Source organism: Harpia harpyja, chromosome 21, assembly GCF_026419915.1.
Source record: "Harpia harpyja isolate bHarHar1 chromosome 21, bHarHar1 primary haplotype, whole genome shotgun sequence".
NCBI lineage: Eukaryota > Metazoa > Chordata > Aves > Accipitriformes > Accipitridae > Harpia > Harpia harpyja.
The window spans coordinates 17,376,548-17,397,398 of NC_068960.1; the positions used below are offsets into that span (position 1 = coordinate 17,376,548).

Here is a 20,851-nt window from a genome sequence, read left to right on the forward strand (position 1 = left end):
ACAAACTGTGCAGAGCTACAGCTGAAATGTAAAGCATTTCCTACAGGAGTACTTACTGGGTGGCCTCACGGGCTGTGCCTGGCCCATGGCAGCAGCCACCTGTGGGATACCAGGGGGCTGAGGTCCTGGGGTCTGTAAGGCTGGCTGATTTCCCAACATCCCTTGTTTATGTAGACGAGACCTCCGCTTCTCTTCTAGTTCCTTTTGTATCTTATATATTTTCTCTGCTAATAAATGATAGTATTCATCCTAAAAAAGAAAAAAAATACTACTCAGCATCAAGTATAAGAAAGCAGCAACAGAACTCATGTAGTCACCTGTGGTTTGTTTTTTTTAATGTATACACCTGTCTACTTAAACGGGAAATACTTCTTTTCAGATTTCTGTTAAATTGAGACAGTCTCATCACTGCTTTCATGCAGAAAAGGAAAAACAAAGCTTCCAGAAAACACATATGATGGTTAGCCATAAAGCCAAGTCTCATATCTACCCTGAGTAGACTAGTAGACAAAGAAGACTGTAGGTTCTCTGTTGCTTGGACAAAAAACAACAGGAAGCTGTGATTTAGTTTGTAAGTGTTAATGATTTTTTAAGTGTTATTTTCATAATAAGCATTTCCACTAATCCACAGACAAAAGAAAAAGATGTCTCCAGCAACAGTTACATTGAATAAACTTCAGGAGACAGATGTTAAGGACAGATCACTTTTTACATAAAGAAAGGAATCGCTCTTTTCCTGAAGTCTGACTACCAACAGTCTTTGCAGGGAATAAACAAAAACAGACAAAACCCCAAAGGAATTGAGGAAATCAGTGAAAAGTAGTCCACAGGCAGAGACAACTAACACTACATCTGTACGAGATGAAAAATCCATTTTACTCAATCCACATTGACAACAGATCAAATAAGACTGTCACAGCGCACAGCAAGGTAGACAATTTTGCTTGTCAGCAATTGCTGGACACACATCTGCCAAGTGCATGAGATTATGCAGCTGTTAAAGGAAAAAAAAAAACCCATAAACCCTCAAGACTACATTTCTTTTGTGGGGTCACCTATGCTCTTAGAACCCAGTGTTACAGGGAGCAAAGGTTGAGTGATACTTGTGCCACAATCATTTTGTCTTCATCCAATTTTCATCAAAACCAGAATTTGTTATTACAGTAGGATTGAGTTCATTTCAGAAAACTAATGAGACATATTCCTCACCAGCCATGTTAAGAAAGTCCAGTGTTGCAATATAAAGCTTTGGTTTTAGGTCACTTCCCTTCTCCAAATGTCTCAAAAAATCCATCAGTGCAGACACTTTCTGCTGTCCAATTTAAAAGCACTACAGCCCCTTCCCTCTTCTTGCTCAACACACTTCACCTGTAACTTCCTACTTGTAAATTTTATATTGTGCTACTCTCACACTGCAAAGATTCCTGAAAAAGGATGTGTTCACAAAGAGAACATACTACTAAACCAAGGTCAAACTGCTTACAATGATGCCTCATACTAATCTGTTTTTCAATGTCAAAGTAGAATGGATCCTCCTCAAAAAGAAGGAAGCAATTCCACACAGCATCGTTAATATATTTTAAACTACTCCCTTCTTCCAAGTTTGCTGCTTGGAGCCAAATGTTAGATGAATTCCCTTAAGAGACTTCTGGCAATGAGGCTTTGACAGTTGTTTTAAGGGGTGAAGAAAAGATACTTCTGGATATTTATCTGGCATAGAGGTCAGAAGACATTTAATTTTATAACCAGAAGTGTACTATGCTCATCCTTACTGAGAAGGTATTTAGATGCCTATGTATGTCTATGAAATCTTTGTTCTCTCTGAAATTGGTCTCTAAAGCTGCCAGGATGATCAAGCGTGATCACACACAAGTCTCCCTTGCTAAACAACCTCTTGGTAGCCACAAGGAGAATATGATATTGTCACTGACCAACACTGACACAGCAGCAGCATTACAAGTATGGCCACTGCCTATCTGCCTCTAGGAAATAAAACTTGCATTCCACCTTCAGCTCTTCTGGGAGATGGTCTGAGAGCGGCAGACTAAGTGTTACTGTCTTACTGGATGACTATCACCTGAAATGCCACTAACTACTCTCTTTAGAGACTCTTACCCTACTTAAGAAAGGACCTCAAGATTCTGATCAGGTAAAATCTCACTAGCTATTATTACTGGTGCTACTAACATTGTCTTTACCTGATGAAAACTTTCAGGGAGTGGCTCCTTTAGGGTATAATTACCACAGTGTCATAATGAAATAGTACTCTCAGCATATCAATGAACAGGGGTTTGCTCCCTCTGAGTAATAAAGATTTGAACTGACATCTCTTTGCAGACAGAGCAAAAATCATGAACAAAAACAGGAATTCTGCCTTGTTTTCCATGCATAAGGACAAACACAGGCAAAGTGACTACTTATTATGTTCAGACGTGAAACAGCTATGAGTCTTAGCCAAACTACTCTTGGTGCTGCTGAGTAGGAGTAATTCCAACAGTACAGGTAAAGGTAAGCAGTATAACAGGACCGAGTCCTAGAGAAAACCTCCAATGGTAAAGAGGCGTTAAGTTAGTTTTAAAACTACTATTTACACAGACTTCCAAAAAGGAGAAAGTCAGTAAGGCAAACATGAAGAACTGCAAGCTGTGCTCCAATCTTCATGCGCATCAAACACACTTTCAGGAGGAATGAAAAAAGGGCTGGGACAATGTTGTGTAGTTTTCGTGGAGCTCAGGGAGGTGAATTAGCTTGGAGTGACATTAATCAGAAAGCTTGGGACTATACAAACACTGTCATAGACACAAAGTATGACTTTCCTCATCAAGAGGACAGTGAAATGATTCTCTGTGGTTTTCATTATCCTCATAACATTTGTGATACTACTGTTCTTTAACATATAGTGAATAGCTGGACTGAAGCAACATACCCTACTATTAGCAGACTCATACATATCTCCTTCCACTTTCCTGGCATAAGCCACCAAGTTCTCCATGCGGCGATCCTTCAGTGCTGCCGGATCAGGAGTGGGGAAGATGGCTTGGACACTACAAGAAAGGAGAAAGAATAGAAGAAAAATTCTTCAGAGGAAAAAAAAAAATTCAGTACAGCTTTATGATATTCACCCTGGACATTCCCTTATACATCAGATATGTAAAAGTGTATCAAAATTGTTTAAAAAAACCCAACAATATTGTACTATTTCTCACAAGATTAAAGCAAATCCAGTGATGAAAAAAATGTGAGGTTTAACAGTCTAGCATCTAAATACTTGTTTACTACAGCAGAGCGAATTTACTAGAAATATAAACTAATTTCATACCCACTCCTTAATGAGCATGAAGAATGAACTGAAAAGAAGGGTTAAAGGTAACAGCTCATCCTCAGTGGCCTAGCATCAGATAACCACTACTGATAACTTTCTCAACAACTTTTCAGCTTAACAGTAGAAATAGTGTATTGAAATTCTTTAAAAACATTCAGGAAAATATGCAGTCTTGGTGAATACTTACAGTTTATGCACTAAATGATTGCGCAGGTCCTGAGTGACATGTTCATGCCATGCTTTCCTTACCCCGGTACTAGAAGGAGGCGCAGCTGTTGGCATTGAGCTGAGGTTTCCAACATTGCCAGAATTTGTGCCATCATTCATTAGTGGGCTAAAATTAAAAGAAAAGGGACTGTTACAGTACAAGAATGCAGAGTTTTGTTGTATGATTGATGCCTGAAGTAATTTTTGAGTAATTGCTTTCATCACTTCTAGCTATTGCATCTAACATACTCTAAGTGAAATTTTGATATCAACAAACTGCAATGCCTAAAGCAGCAAAGCTCAGGAGTTTACAAGACACAGTATGAAGGATAAAGAATCACAACTGTTAAGGTATCTGTACACTTAAAAATACAAAATATTCTTCCTTTGGGAATTCACTTAGAACTACCAAATATTCTGGGGCTCTCTGGGGGGATAAAGTCATAGATATAGAATTGAAATAGGAAAGAAGAGCGTAGCCATAGACATGACTGATCATTTCCATGCCAACACAATTACTTTTTAAAGCATGCTCTTTATTTACATTCATAAGTATGTAAATAAATGTTTAAATGAGCAAGAATGAAAATGTGTGCATTACTTATTTGTCCCAAGGGATGTTGGAAGAGCAGTTTCAGAAATTAGACTAGCTTGCTGGTCTGTTGTTATTCCTCCTGCGGGAAGGTTCATCTGGTTGGCTCCTTTGGGAAAAAATTAAACATCATTGGTACCCAGCTCACAATTTTGACAGCAACATGGCAAAACTACACTTTACTGACCCAACTGTTTAACAAAAGAAACAGCGTATCAGATAAGTACTTTTATGATAATACCTGCTATGGTGCATATACGTAACTACTTATGGAATCAAGTTACTTTCAGTCTGAACTTTTTTTTTTTTCCTACAAAAATTAGTCTGTTAGAATTTAAAATTCATAAACTCTTAAGATTAGCTCAATAAGCTAAAAAGAAGATAATACTAACAATTAAGTTCCAGAGAGAAATTAGCATTTGAGACAGAATTGTGTGCTAGAACAGGTGAAATACTTGTTAAACCAAAATCCTTCAGCAATTCTGTCTAATCACCTCAGACAACAATAAGCTATGGACTATATTTTAAAAGGAACTAAAACTACTGCTATTTGGCTGAGGCAATATATTCAAAGCTTTCTAATATTCAAATGTAAATGCATGGTAGTGTTTATAAATAGTATATTTTTAAGTCATTAATCAACATGAACAGAAAGTCACTACTCTGATCAAGTGAAATACTAGACTATCCTAAACATTCAACAGTTCAATTTAACACCTTAGTTTCTTGGTATTTTTTCCACCTACCCAATGCATTAATGGTCCTCATTTGCTGGTGAGCCTGAGGCTGTGCCGGCTGTTGGCCTTGTACCTGGGGCTGCAGCTGTGTTTGAGGCTGGTTGCCATATGGCAGTCCAAGAGCAGCGTAGGCTCGTTGCATGGAGCTGGGGTCAATTGGATTAGGATTACTTAGCGATGGAGTATTCTGCTGGCCTGTGCCAACAGAACCAATGGAATTTTGGATTCCACCAGCTGGAGACCCTAAAAGGGCTATAAAAAAGAAAGGATAAGAGAAAATGGAAAATCAATGAGGACAAACAATAAAACAAATCATGCCAAGAATCAACAGAACATGCATATAGTTATATGGTATATATTTTTCTGCCAAAGGACAGAACGACACCCGAGATGCCAAGTGGGGAAACTCAGCCTTTCATTCTACAGGACAGAAACCACCCTAGCAATTAATACATGCAGTCTAAAGAGAAGTGCTGTAAATTTTGGGTAGATAAGCCCATAATTACTGTAATATACATAAAGTATAGGCTCCAATATAAAGCTAAATAGGATTTTCATGCTTGGGACAGTAGACTAAGGGGAGAAAAAAAAAATTAATTCCTCTACTTCCCTCTTTCCCATCAATCCCATTTTAGGTCAAAATATTTGGCTCCAGAACAGAGATCCTGAGTTCAGCAGAAATACTGTGTCCCTGGACACAAAGGTAATACTGAAGATCTGTTGGCAGAAATTTTCATTCCGAGCAGTCACTAGATGAATCCTCTGAAGGCCAAATTACCCTAAAACCCAAGTTATTCAGAGATATGAAAAGCCCTGATGGGTTTCAGACTGTACTGACAAAATCTAAAATAATTTGAAGAGTCAGAAAGGGGATGAGCCTGCCACAGGTTTTGGTAAACAATTTAGATAATAGTATTTAGGTATTCATTAATCTATATGACCACCACAACCAACCAACCTCTCTCACTGCACAGATGTATGGAAGAGTCATTTCCATTGTAGACAGGAAATGGAAACAACAGGGAAAAGTAGTTTTTACTAAACCCAGAAGTGAATAAAAATTTGCTTTCTGGTCCTCATTTTAGCTGCCGTTCTAAGTAATAACATGTTCCACTGTGAATGACACATGGAGTATATCCTTCACTATGGAGACACTGCATTTTGCTAACACTCTGGTACAAGTAATACATACTTCACATTTTCCCCCTCAAGTAATTAAATATGTAATGTGCATTAAAAATTTGTGAGCTAAACATAGCAACAATAACAGCTTTTAATATAGGCAACAATAGCTGTTTTATTGAAACATTAGAAGCAGCACATGGTTAGAAAAAAAATAAAATCAGGAAAACAAGCCTTCTGAGACATTAACAGCATTATCTAGGCTTTCTTAAATCCTTACCCACTATGGAAACTGAGACAATCACTGAAAAAGATACACACGCTTTCAGCTTCCATCCAAGAGAAAACACACACATTACAGAGTCCAGACTTTTCCCTCTCCAGATGAGAATTCAATTTGATCTCATTTGCCAAAGAACTACAAATAAATATAGTCAGAGACCCCTCTCTCCAGGACAAGCAGCCCCACAGAAAACATCCTTTTTCTCCCCAAGGACAATCCACAGTAATTTCAACGCTGGGTTTACCATGGAAATTAGGCTTACATATGCTTACATTCTGAGGACACATTGATAATAACTTTTGAACCCACTGATCATTTCCAAGCAAGTTTAAAAACAAAGACAGAAGCTGACTGAGATCCTATCAGTTTCATAAAAAAAAAAAAAAGCATATTAAAGAGCAACTGTATGAATTTCTTGTTGGACTTGCACATAGCACTGTAGAATCACACAATCTAACAGAAAGATACCTTTACACTAGTGCAAGCCAGGAAACAGGAGGAAGTCTCTAGAAAGGTTAAGTAGCACAAAACTTGTGGCACCCTGGAATTCAAAAGGCTTCAGAGGCAAAGGATCTATTCAGGAGCTAATAAAAGTTCCAGCTTGTTAGAGAAAGAGGATGATATTTCTCTGGAAAAGTTACAACAAAAAAAAACCCCCACATGCTTTCAGTGTTGGCTGTAAATCAGAGGCACATACATCTCTGGAGATGGTAGAATGACCACAGGTGATGCTGAAGGCTGGTAACAGGAAAATGGCTTCTAGCCATCCCACTGAGGATGGCCAAGCATTTCACCATTCTCATGCTCTTCTGGGGAAAAAAGCTGGCACTGATCTTCTGAGGACTGCAAGCTTGGCTTGAAGCTCACACTGAAGCTAAGGCAGAGCTTGGAGAAGTCAACCACCTCTTGCCCACAGCTTTGGGCTGAGCTTTGGCAGTGGTATTGGTTACTATGAAGCACAAGTTCAGCCCGTGTGTTAGAGCAGCTTTAGGTAGCACAATCCAGCCAATTCTAGAGAAGTCTACTTAAGCAAGATCAGATTTCCAGATCTCTATTTCTGCCCCAGACCAAAGGCTACGTATAAAAACTCAGTTTGGGTATTTGTCAGAGTTGACAGTCTGAATGTCACTTTAAAAGTGACAATATGGAGAGTGAGTCTATTCTAAATGAAAAAAGCCCCACTGTTTCTTCATAAAACTACTACCATTATTGCAAGGGGACAATGTATGAAGATCACTATTTTGTCTTGCAGTTTGAAAAGGCTAACAATATCTCCAAGAAGTTCCACATGTGTGCACATACTTGTTCAAGCAGGCAAAACTCACTAAAGCTGGTGAACAGCCAAATGTTACTTCAACACTTCAAACTGAAGTATTACTATTAGGGGACAGACTACAATCTTACAGTGAGCAGTACACTTCCAACACAGAAGTAGAGTGGCTCCGGCTATTTAGTCTCAGCTTTTCTATACTTTGTAACTCAATTAAATTTCCATACTGGACAGATCAAGTGCAAATGCAGTCCTTTCTGTGGCAGATACCATAGGAAATCAAGTCAATTAAAATAAATACAGCACCAAAACAAACACAAGTTATCACATTAGGCCACTGCTACATGAAAGCAATGTCTACTGTGATTTTTTTTATTAACTGATGCTTCAGACATTGATGAGCTCATGACAGAAGCTAGAAGTGTGAAGACAACTCTGTACAGGACTGTTCACATTCTAAATGCTTTAAAGACAACTGAGCTCCATATGTCTCACTGTTAAAGTCACATGTTTTTATATATCTTAAGAGTGGAAGTTCAAACAAGCAGAAGTTAAGCAGCCCCAGAACTTCCTGAACAGTCCTGATCAGGCCCTCTTAGGCATATGCATTAGGATGTAATCTAAATTATCAAACACTATCTCGTCTACAGGATTCCTGTTTCAGTGTGCAAAGTCGATAATGCTGCCTTAATGAAACTGCCTTCATGTCTTCTAGAGGGCAACCCCTCTGCCCCTCCAGCTGATCAGAATTTATTTTAAACACAGACTCCTAGTGCTATTTTAAGTATGAACACCCTCTCTAACCTGATCACCCCAGTGAAAGCAACATGTTAATCCATGTGAGAAGTCTGATTTAAGTTTTTCATTTTGTTTCCAAATTCTGTAATTCAGACTTGTTCAGCAGTATTCAAATGCTCTGTCCTGAAGCTCCTCACTCTGCTCGTTACATCTGTCCTAGTGGCTGGAGCAAAAATTCTGCTAGTAACCTTGATTCACCTCAGCACAAGCCTGTCCTGCAACGATCGTTTAATTAAAGGCTGTATCATGAATCAGATCATGGGGTAAGTAAAGATTTTATGAGCAGCTTAAAGGTAGGAAGTGTCAGTATTAAACTTCACCACAAATGCCATTTTAATATTTATTTAAAGTTAAGCATTAAACTAAAAGCCTTCACAGTATAGCATCGTATTAGTCAACGAGTGGAACTTCCTAATGTGTGGGCTAACCATCTATCATGTGGCTCAGTGGAATAACTGATAGCTGGTAGATGACTATCATGTATGATTTCCAGCACTTGGAAAGAAAAAAAACCCACAACTTTTTTTTGGTAGATTTTACAGACAGTTACTGACAGTAAGACTTCAGCAAACTGGATTTCATTTCCAGTTTTCACAGGAAACAGGCTCTAGTGAAGAAGTTGCTGCCCACTCTTTCCAAGCACATTTCCTTGTGCACCAATGTGCTCCTTCCTTCTCTACAAAGGGTTAGTTCCCAAATGCTCTACATCCAGGTCTTTCATGTTCTGCCCATACTCAATAATCTACTCCCTCAGCCAGCTAGCTCCTAGTACCTATTTCCATTTCCCTCATCAGATTCCCACCCTTCATCCCTGAGTCCACACACTAAGGAATTTCTGGCCCAGTCTTCTTTAAAATCATATTTTTAGAGTAAATCTGAGACGACTAATCTTCATCTTTCTCAATACAGCTTTTTCCTCACTGCATTTTATTTATAATTTTCCTACAAGGAAAAATAAAGGGGAGACTAGCTCCGTGTTCACAACTCCACCTTCCAGTCTGAGCAGGGATCCCAAAGGTTTTCTAGAGTCCCCTGATCCTGGAATGAAGCTCATCAAGCGTGAGGATGGCCCAGGTCATAATAAACAGTGAGCACAGCACACTTATCACCACCTGTAGGGCTGCAAGGGGACGCATAGCCAGTAGCTGCTTGGTGGCACAATACACACCTGCCCAGGCCAGAAACATGAGAATTAAGAAGCTCAAGCATGTGCATGACAAGATGAATCTTCAGAAAAATAACTGTTATCATAGAGCTATAAAACTAGGAAATATACCAACAGCTGTTTGCAAGAGTTTATAACTCAAACTGTGGTGGGCTCAGCAGGGAGCAAGAAGTACTGCCTAACAAAAACAACCCTCTAACCCCAAAACTTTTCAACCAAATTTCATTACTTCAAAACACAGGAGTCACTGGCCTATTCAAAAGAAAAGCTTCATGTTTTAGCATGAGCAAAATAACACTTGTTTTGCAGTTTACCCCTATCCCCCAGAGGTATACATGGTATACACAGCAAGAGCCATGTGGAACAGAAAGAATTTTAAATTTGTCCCAACATGTACTATTAATAAGTCATGTTACTATCAACAATTACAATAAAAGTTAGTTCAAGATTACTTAGGGGAAAAAAAAAAAAGCTGCACAAATGAAACCTGGCACAGATGTTCCTTGCAAAGAATCTAAACACTACAACATGGAGTAAGACACCTGTAAAGAACCGGCTCTGTGGTAATAACCTAAACCCCGGGACTTTTTGCAGCATGAAAATTCCCCAAGGAGTAGGAATAGATAGCTACAAAGAGCACATGAACCACTGTGCATGGGAAGGGTGGAAGCAAGCCACCCTATCGCAATGTTTCAGAAGGGCTGAACTGCAGAACTTTCTAGAAGATTGTCACACTTTGAAGATGCTGCTTGAAAGCCCAGCACTGATACAACAGGACTCAAAGTAACAACGGTGAAACAGGCATGAGCACAGGAAGGAAGATTCTAGGACTCAAAATTCTTTAATGATCATCACATGGTCATTCATTCTGTAAGGACAACAGCCTGACAAAAGTAATGAGGGTCACTATACTTCTCATTTCTTTTTCCTTTTCTAAACGTTCTCATCATATTCTGCCATATGCAGACCGCCTCCTCCCCTTGATTTAGTAGATGCTATGATTATTTATTCCTAGGAGAGCCAACATTTTCTTCAAGTCTTAAACAAACTTAGCTTAGGTTAGTCTTCACCAGATCAGGCACAGTGTTTTCAAATGCATGTATTAATGTAAATCATTTCACAAACATTTTTGAACACCTAAAAAAGGGTATCCTTTATAATACATCTAAACAAGATTTTTAGTGTTCATCTTCTACTTTCAAATAAACCATGAGGTGTTATGTGTATGACTCAGACATAATCCAGAACAAAGAACCGTGCACCTCAGCATACTAAACCACAAATTTTCATGGTTACTACCACTGGATTATTAATTGAACAGAAGAAGGAGATTTCATATTCATCTCCCCCACATGCAACAAGAGAGCCAAACTCTACACTTATTATAATTCTGTTGCGTTCAAACAACACCCTATTTGATCCCATAACAAAATTATTTTTAAGGACTGTTTTTGTTCAAGTGCCTTCTCTTCTGATAAGTTGTATGAATGACATAAAAACAAATACTGCACAAAGTACTTTTCTACAGCAGCTTGTATTGAAAAAAACAATTCTGTTGTGCTAGATGTTGTTAGCACTTTGATAACAACTGTGTAATAAGGATGTTATGCACAAATGGACCATGTCATATTAAAAAGCAAAGCTTTCAACACATTTTTCAAAGGGCAAACATAACTAATCACTTGCAACAAATTACTACTTTGAAAACAAAAGACATATCTTGTTTACCAAGGAGAAGTTTGGTAAAATGAAAACAAAATCCTTAGCTCCAAGTAGCTCTATATTTATAATTGATTCAATTTTGGAGGGGAACAAAACCAAACCTCCTGAAACCATAATGAGAGCATGCTCAATGGATAATTTGGGCAGTCTTACCAGCTACTCTCTCCTCTGCCTTAATCTCACCTAACCTAGGAGCTCTTCTCTATCCTCTAAGGTTTATTATTGTTCCTCACTGCAGCCTCAGTCTAAATGGAAATTAGCAGAATGCTTCCAAAATGATTCAAAGGTACAAGCTTCACAAGTCCTCCAGCTATTTTCCACTTCTTAACCCTTATTTAAATATACTTAGGCATAACATTACTTAGATTTCTAGAACTGCTGCATCTATGCTGTAAAATGTTCTACCTTGGCATCTTTTCAAAGGATTTGATGAGAAGCAAGCCTATCAACACAAGTTCAGTATTTTCTGTTTCAGAGCAAGAGGGAAGAAATACACTAGAAATTGAATGCCCCAAGCATCAGTAATAGCTAAGCTATTATAAAAAACAGGCATGGGCAAAACCACTATGATTTGCAGAACTTCAGCCAGTCTATACCAGCATTAAACACACTTAATTATTAAGACACCCAGACCAGATCTTTCTGTGCACAAGAATTTTTTTTTCCCCAAACATTTTTGATTATTCTTTATCACTAGCATGTTGATTTAAGTTGTTTCTAGCAGCAAGACAAATAATGAAGTAGCTTATATCTTCCTCAAAACCCTACCTATATCCAAAACTGCATTATAACTGGAATCTATTGACCTGCTTCACAATAAAACACCAGTTAGAAGTTGCCACACCCTTTAAAAATAGATACGCACTTGATCTGAGACTTTCCCTTTTCAATTATAGTGTATTTAAGTAATAAATTGCATTCAATGATCAGAAAGGAGAATTCACTAGTATCTTCATGCTTATACAAGATTATTAAACAGCTATTAAATTTAAACTGTCAAGTTTATTCCTACACTGCACATTTCATCAACTTTATTTTAACACTATCATTCCATTGTGACAGCAGTAAAACAACTACTTACGTTGCTGATTTCTTTTGTCACTGGCATTTTTCAAAGGAAGGCACACAGGACAGTCGTGCCGAGTACAATTCTTCCAGTGGGAGATGATTTGTCTTGAAGATGCACAATGAGCAACTGTAATGAGGAAAAGCAACAGAACTAAGGTCACTCCTTGGTTAACTGGTTCTGAATTAACTCATCTCATTTTTTAGAGCAACTGTATTCTTTCTCCTTTACAAGCAATACTGTATATAACTAAACACAGCTAAACGCAACTAAAATTTTTTGGGACCCACCAATGCCACAACAAATGAAGGAAATCAGTATTAAAATCTAAGACAAAGACATAGTAGATATTACACCCTCTTTATACAACAGAGGAGACAAGAAAGACGCTTGCAAAGCTACTTTGGTACTATCCTACTTCTAAAGGGCAAATATTGCATTCTGTTTTCTAAACTGACAACTGCAGAGAGATCAGAAATGGAAACCGGGCAAAGGTAATGAAAAAGGGAGCAGCTGTTTTAATTAAAGAACCAGTTTTGGTACTCATTTGTGCCAGGTATAAGGATCTCTTGACAAGAAGAGAAACACTGCTGACAAATATGCAGGAAACCTTACACAGCTCATTTGCAAGAGTACCTTCAGCAACGTGTTCTCACCTTGACAGGCCTTCCCAGCTTGACAGTGTGTCATGTGGTTGAGGACGTTTTTCATGGTTCGACAGTGCGGGAGAGCACAGGCCCGCACCTCTCCGTTTGCTTGCTCACGTCTCTGACATTTGTGAGCGTGAAGCAGCAAAACCAACTGCTGCTGGATCAGTTTGCGCTTCTCTGGATCTGCTGTTGGTCCAGTTGCCATTGCCTGCGTCGGTACTATTCCCACTTGTTGTACTTGGGTTTGCATCTGGGACTGAGAGAACAGATAGTTTAGCATGGCATTTGCAAATCTCAATTCTTATCTTAATCTTGTATAATAATTTGAGTATCACAAGACTATTTGCCAAGCATTCTGCTACGACTGGCTACAAGAATTATTATGCCAGTCTCTGTAGCATTCTCAAACATTTCTATTCTAACCTTGGAACAGCAAAAATGTATTGAGAGGTTCCTCTTAAGATATTTACAAACAATAGTTTAAGTAACAAACCATCCAAAATCTTTTGTTTATTAGACAGATCATAATTCCAAAAGGAATGAGTTCTTACCACACTTGGAGGTGGAATTCAAGTCTGTTTAGTACTATATTTGCATATTATAGGTTTTATACACTTCAATCCTAGTTTCTTGTCCCCAACAGAAAGACCAGTCCAATGAGAGAAGACAGTCAAAATTATATGACTGTCTCTATATATTACACTAAAAGGTAGAACTGATTTTCCAAGCCTAAATTAGCCTTCTCACAAGCAAGTGCTGATATTCCTTTCATAGAGAAAATTTCCAAGGTAAGATGTATACAGTCTTCTCCCATAAAGGGCCACCTAGATCTGGATCGCATTATGTCTACTGAAGTGAACTAGAGTTAACTACAGCGTGACACTAGCTTGTATCAGCTTGTAAAATCCTATCTATTTCCAGCATCCATTCTTTATGGACACACTTCTGTACCAATGCCTGAGCCCTGCCTGACAGAGCCTGCATACCCACAGAGATCTTCAGTCTAAGACATAGCTTGTAACAGTGCAGAAGAGAAATAGCTTCCTTAACACGTCATTTCTTCAGCACAGATTTAGAAGCCCTTCTACTACCTTCCTGAACCTTTGAAGGACAACAAATGTAGAAACCTGACTTTCAAAATTAAACACATCCACAGCCTACAACAGTGCTTAAATACCTGTGATTTGCAGCCTGAATTAATCTCATAGACAAACATGAAACTGTCCCAAGAATCACTTTGATTATGCATTGTAAATACAGGTTACCACAGGAAAGCTCACCAACTTCTAAGCTACCTAAGGAAAACCAGCCATTAAAACCACTTATAAATAGAATATAGGAAGAACAAGATTATATGGGGGAGATACAGAGGAAATAGTTCAGTGCTGTCTACAGAACTACTGACCAAAGCCTGCTTATTACATTTAAGGAAAATCACACTTCAGTGACAGAATGCACCATTTGTAGCCCGCTCTAGTTTTGACCTTTGAGAAGGACTCCCCAGAAAATTCCACAGCCTACAAAACAGAGCACATAACAGCAAAAAAACTCATATTCTTAGGTCAACAAAAGGTTCCCTGGCACAAGTTCTCACTGCTCCAGCAGGAAAATTTGTCCTCAGCTTTGCTACCTGCACATCGGGTTTTAAAGAGCTAGTTTTTCTTCCAGAGAACGAAGCACACACAAGATCAAGCAGAAAACACAATGACTGCTATTTGATGGAGGAGGTGGGGACTCTGCCACTGAAAATGATTACAGTAAGTCTTAAGCAAAGAGGAACTGCTGCATCTGTTTGTCTTGAGCTTGCAAGAAAAAGAACAATAAAAGGAAAGAGGGTGAAAGAAAACCATCCACTTAATTTCAGCTGCATGCACTGGGAGCATAAGTCTTCCATTTCTTCTGTGAACAAATCCACAAGAGCAGACAGGTTTTGCTGAAACAATTATTGGGTCACAAATAGGAAACAATTAGTTCAGCCAATCTGCAGAAAAATACAGAGACCATGCCAAAGAAAATCTTGTTGGAAGCGATGTTTTCATCCCAAAGAATTGTTTCCCAAGCCAAAGTTCTCCTTTTTTTACTACCCTACCAGTTAACAGACATGACTGCAGCTGTATCAACACAGATGCCCTGACCCAAAAGGATTTCTTGAAGATCAAATAACAAAAAAAAAAAAGCAGAATCGTGAAGTATCAGTAGTTAGAAGAACAAGCAGTCTCAGTCCAGATGAGAGTGTCTGCAGGTAGGCACAAAGAAAGAACTCAGAATATTGCCTAAGCTCTACAGAGTTATGTTGGTCATTATTTCAACCTTGTGAAATCCTAAACCTGCAAATGTAACAAATGAGCTTTCCACCATCTATCTTACTTTCAGGACTGTTGACTGTTTGAGGAAGTTGATCTCTTCCCTGTTAGTTTGTCTTTTAAGAACAGCGGTCTGCAGGACCAGTTCAAAGCCGGGGATATGCTAGTGCACTGCAGTCATGCCAAAGGTGCGTAAATCCTCTATCAACCACAGAAATCATTCCACTCCAGAACAAGCGGGAGGCTTCACATTGCTTCACCCCAATGACAAAATTTTCTTGACGAAGTAGGAAAATCAGACAATTCTGCTCCCACAATTAAAATAAATGCTTCAATGGTCAGACACACGAAGTAAAAAAGATAGTTCTGCTTCTCTTGCTACCTTGCTGAGCTCCACCATAAACAGAACAAACAGATTAGGGGTTGAAAGTCTACTAAACCTCCAACAGAGACGGTAGCTTCATTAACCAGTTTTCTAGAAACAGAGTAATACAACACTTCTACAGTGTAAAGCAGCTATTAATACCACTTAAAATTATGGAAACTATATATTCATACAAGAAGATAGTTCTGCCTTGTCCCTATTCTGAAGAACGAAAACTTCCTGCGCTTCTGGGCAGCACAGATGCACAAGTATCTCATCTTCATGGACTCGGATGGACACAAAGTTCCCAGGCAGTTTTACTTTACTGAGATGACCAGTAATCCTCTACGTTTTGATGTGTTTATATTCAGTAGCACTCAACATTGTCTGTCAAGGTGAAACACTATGTAGCTTTTCTTATAAAAGTAGGCACCAATTTCAGTAGCACTGGTAATCTTTCAACAGGTAAACAACCTGATAAAGAACTCAGTGTCTGCCTAGCTTCCACATAGCATTGTTTTTAAAATATATTTCCTCTTCCATAATTTCTTTTTATTTCCATGTTATTTCCTTCTCCATGATAGAAGAATACCACTTTCTGGAATCACTGTATTAGGACAAATCCTGCATTTTAAAAAATGCCTTTTAGTTAAGACAGGTTTGTAATCAACAGTGGAACTTAGTGAGATAATTAAGAATCCAGTGCCACAAAGGATTAGTATTGATACAGTTGTTTGTTTTATAGACCTTTCCTCGCCCTAACCAGAAAGCAGGTAGCACTTTATATACTTGGGGTTTCTCAGTCTGTTGACATCTTGGACTAGAAAAGGGATGTTATTTACTAGCGACATGAGATTTTTAACAGGTCATCCACATGTACACTTACATTATGGGTGCATCCAGTCAATCAATTAAGACTTAAAAAAAACAACCCTTGCCGTATCTGCAGAGAGCAAGGCTGCATCCCACCTTGACTCATGCATGAGTACGTAAGATGAAATAGACCCAAACCTCTTCAGTTCCCCTTCAATCACAGGCTTTAAGTATGATCTTGAGGGTCATTTTCAGAGAAGGGATAGCGGGCATAAAGTGGATATACGCATGATATTGTAAATCTCAAATAACACTTCTAATTAGCAACACTTCTATCTGAATTCAGTATTCACAGTGTGATCAACTCCAATCACGTACCCCGCACATTTACATTAAGCTTGAAGGAAGTCCTTCCTGCAAATAGGAATTGCAGGAATGCTCTAACAAGCACTGAACCAGCTCTGAACAACCGAGGAAGCACTGTTCTGTCACAAAACCGCAACGAGAGCTCAAGCAGCACCTATCTGATGGCATCAAGGAAGGAGGCGTTTCTCAGTGCAGTCACTTAAGAACCCAGGCTTTCTCTGGTGACCACCAGAGCTTCGTTGTGAAACACAGAACCAGTTTACACTTCTTGCAATTCACTCTTATATTCTCTATGTGGAAGATGGTTTCTCTTGTTCCATCAGTTACTGTGAACAGGCATGGTCTGAACAGCCTGGTCCTATCCATACAGGAGGAATGACTCCTGACACCAGGAATCTGAAGGTCTGCTTTGGCTCGAGAAGTCCATGCACACACAGAACAGGCTGACAAGTGGAAGTACTATAAGCGCAAGTGCTTGCATTTGTGCACAATAACCCCACCGTGCTGCATTTTCTCATCCAAGTAGCAGAAAGAATCAGAATCTGGTTCTGATTCCTGATTTTGAGTCTGTCTGTTGGGCAGAAGATGAGGGGGAAAAAAAGGCTTCCTGAACCAGACACAGCCTCAGAAGGTGGTCATGCTCTCTGGAGAGAGATTGACTTGAGTGGCAAGAAATTGTTAGCCTGTTAGTAGCACCAATCTGAGAGATTGCAATGCAGCTACAAATGAGAAGAAAGGGAAGGTGATACTCTCAGGTCGCACGTACAAAGCTGACATGATGCACAGTCTTAACACGAAGAATACGTTCGGAGCCCAAGATTTATTTCAAAGCTTTGGCATTGACATGGCTAGAGGCAGAGTTTTCATGTAAAAAGTGAAAAGGAGTATTTTCATCTTCCAACTTCCTCTTACCACTATGGAGTATAACTTCCATCTCTGAAGCTGGTCCTGCAGACTGAGCCTCACAAGCCCACAGTAACCACTAAAGGCAAGAAGGCTCCCATGGTCATTCCATAGAAGGAACTTGAACAGTTGGTCCTAGAGAGTGCCCTCAATGCACCTGGCTTTTAATTGCCAAAAGAGTTTTCTTTTAAAGCCAGCAAATGCCTCAATATTATGCAGTTGACTCTGCTGGGAATCAAGGCTGGATCAGCATCTTTCTTAATGATACACTTTTGGAGTTCTATCTCCTTGTCTTTATAAGCTTTCTGATTTGAAGGACCAGCAAATGACAAGAAGCATATAATGAAGAAGTGTTTCAAAGCAACAAAAATGAACAAAGCTTCATATAGGAATCTGCAGAGTCCAGCTGTCACAGACAGGAAATCAAGTGCACAAAATTTTAAGAGAGCTTTATATAGAATTTACTGGGTGATAAAACAGACTGAGGAATGATCAACATTAAAAATCCCAATTTGTGGATAAGAGACAAATGAGAAGTTTTAAGTGTAAGTGAAGGAAAGCCATGTTGTCAGAGTGCTGGCTATGGAGTACTTCACCTCAACTGCTGGAAGAGCACAGGAAATGGCAATGGATATTTTCCACCACATATATTCATATACGGAGGATGGGAGAGTGGAATATGAGCCAGAGCACTGGGGAAAGAGCAGATCCTCTTTTTCAGCTCACTTTTGCCAGCCTGGAACCATTATTTATGGATGGTGCAAAAATCAAAATGTTCCACCATTCAAAGGAATACACGTTCCCAGGATGAACTCCTGCACTAAGACAGAATAGGGATGCCTACTTTGTTCCCAACATAGTAACATAGTTTCTCTGGCACTGGACATTATCTGTTAGATTTGCTTCCCAGTTATTAAGATCTTTTCCTTTAGAAGACCATGGCTAAGCAACACAGACAAGAGCTTTTCCCAGCTGTTTGATAGGCTGCTGCTCCACTTCCAGTCAGGTGGGATCTTCCTGAGGAAGAGGAGTGAGCATGCCTGGGAAAGAGAAACTTTCAGAGTGCAGGTCAGGGCAGGCACAGGGAAGGTGAGCACAGCAAACAGCAAGCCCACCAAAGACTGAGAGACTGCTGATGATAGCAGCAAGCAGACACACAGCATGCCTCTGGGGCAACAGTCACAGACCTTTCCCGCAGTGAAAAAGAAGACTGAGTTCGCTGCAAGGGGGGGGGGGGGGGAATCACTGAAAGGTTAAGAAAGCAAGCCTTCCTTACTGTAAGGACACAATAGAGATTTTTTCATAAAGCCTTTTATTTCTGGTCTCTAGAATAAAATACAAGTTGTCTATTTTAAGTAGCTACAGTTCTACTTGTTCTAATTAAACCCAGCCCCCCAGTTTAAAAGCTTTCTTCATCTCTCTAGGAGGTCCGCAGCAAGGCACACCTAAGACATCCTCATGCCCCAGTCATCGTTTTCCTCTCTTCTGATCAAAATCTGTTAATAAAGAAACCCAAAGAACATAAAAAGAAACACAGAAACAAGGAAGAAGGCAACAGAAAACTTGAGATATAGTTTAATAAGAGAATGGGGAAAAAACGCAGGGGAAGATGTACCACTCCAATTCTAGTCAAGAGAACCAAGGAGAAATTATTTCCTTCACTTCCAAAAAGTAATATTCTCTCAACTCCATCTGCTGGTCATAAGGATAACTGTGAGACAAAGCTGGTGTCTGGAAGCCAAACTTCACACATGGTACTTCTAACCCATGTAGAAATACTAGATTTACTGATATGTCCATGAAGAAACCACCCATCACTACCCTTGGAATATGCAGCACTGCAGACACCGCAAAGCTTCAGCAAGTTTGATGGAAAAGTCTAACAGGGTTCTTCCCACTGACAGCACATTCCGGAGTCTGGGTACTCTGAAAATGAGAGGCTCCTGGCTTCCGTACAGGCTGCACACTGTACTGAGTGCCAAAGTGCAGAGCATGGCTCACTTCCACAGTCCAGAGATTTTGCATGATCTCACCACAGCAGAGCATTGCCAGTCCTGCATCAAACAATTTAAGTGACACTGAATCTCACTAGTGTGTCATCAAAACTTCCATCAACGTCAGAAGCAACATCTTTCTTTCGGAAATAAGTCATTTACTCAAGATTTCAAGCTGCCCATTCTGTAAGGAAAACTGATTGTATTCTGTAACAGTCAGACAAAGCAATAGCTAATATGTTGTTCGGATCCACAGTTAAGAAAACAAAACAAACAAAAAATCAATCCATCTGGCTGGCACTGAAAATTAATACCTTAATGCTGACCTTTTAATCATTTTAATACCATAAGTTTTGTAACTTCTTTCCTCGTTAAAGAGATTAAACCAAAGGTGCTTCTCAGGGTCTAGTGTAAGGTCATGCTTGGAACAAGGGCTGGAAGATGCAATAAACCAATGCTTCTGAGAACCACTTCATTTGGGAGGTGGGGGGGGGGAACAGAGAGTGTGCTGTTCTTAGAAGAGTGGTAGCTTGAATTTGGATTTAAAAAAATCCACTGCTGCAGCAGAGGTTTATCCTGGCTGCCAGCACGAGGGTTATGCCTGGCAGCGGGAAAAGTCCTGGTTAGTGTTTGGGATGGGGTGCCACACATACTGATGCTAAGAGTAACGTGGGTTAAAAAACACACTTAACTTTTGCTTTACTTCTGCAGCATACACATAAGGTTACAGAGAAAGGCAAAAGTTTGAAAGGAGTATTTTAAAAATGCCTTGCTTTTCAGGACCAAGGGGTCTTAAGACAACAGCTGCACCTTTCTGTTTCCTCTTCTCTTATTTAGACAATGCTTGGTGGTAACCAAGGTGTTTAACATCATGCTGGAATCTGGTTTCCTGCTTCAGACATGCCACAGATAACCAATGTTTTCATTCACATGGGTTTGTCTCTCTCATGGAATAGTACTTTTGGAGCCCTTTAAGATGAGGATAGTATAGAGGGCTGGTTTAGCAACATATGTGGTTCCAATCATCTCACAAAAAAACCTGGAGGTCCTTTTAAAAGGATGTAGTTGGTCTTTCACTTGCCATAGTAGATGGAGTCTGAACTGATCCTCCACAGGTTCATTTTTGATAGACAGTAGTGGAATGCTACACCCTTTTCCACTTCACTCCTGCCTC

General features: G+C 39.4%; 1 protein-coding gene across 7 annotated transcripts in view; it reads right to left on the reverse strand.

Annotated features, from left to right (window-relative positions):
• Positions 1 to 20,851, reverse strand: part of CREBBP (CREB binding protein) — a 98,993-nt gene that overhangs the window by 37,966 nt on the left and 40,176 nt on the right. For all 7 annotated transcript variants that reach the window (XM_052773421.1, XM_052773419.1, XM_052773420.1 and 4 more), the window contains 7 exons: positions 12,941 to 13,190; positions 12,300 to 12,413; positions 4,868 to 5,110; positions 4,131 to 4,230; positions 3,510 to 3,656; positions 2,927 to 3,044; positions 57 to 249 (listed from right to left, as the gene is read on the reverse strand). In XM_052773421.1, the coding sequence (XP_052629381.1) occupies positions 57 to 249; positions 2,927 to 3,044; positions 3,510 to 3,656; positions 4,131 to 4,230; positions 4,868 to 5,110; positions 12,300 to 12,413; positions 12,941 to 13,190 (1,165 nt within the window). The remainder of the gene's footprint in view (positions 1 to 56; positions 250 to 2,926; positions 3,045 to 3,509; positions 3,657 to 4,130; positions 4,231 to 4,867; positions 5,111 to 12,299; positions 12,414 to 12,940; positions 13,191 to 20,851) is intronic.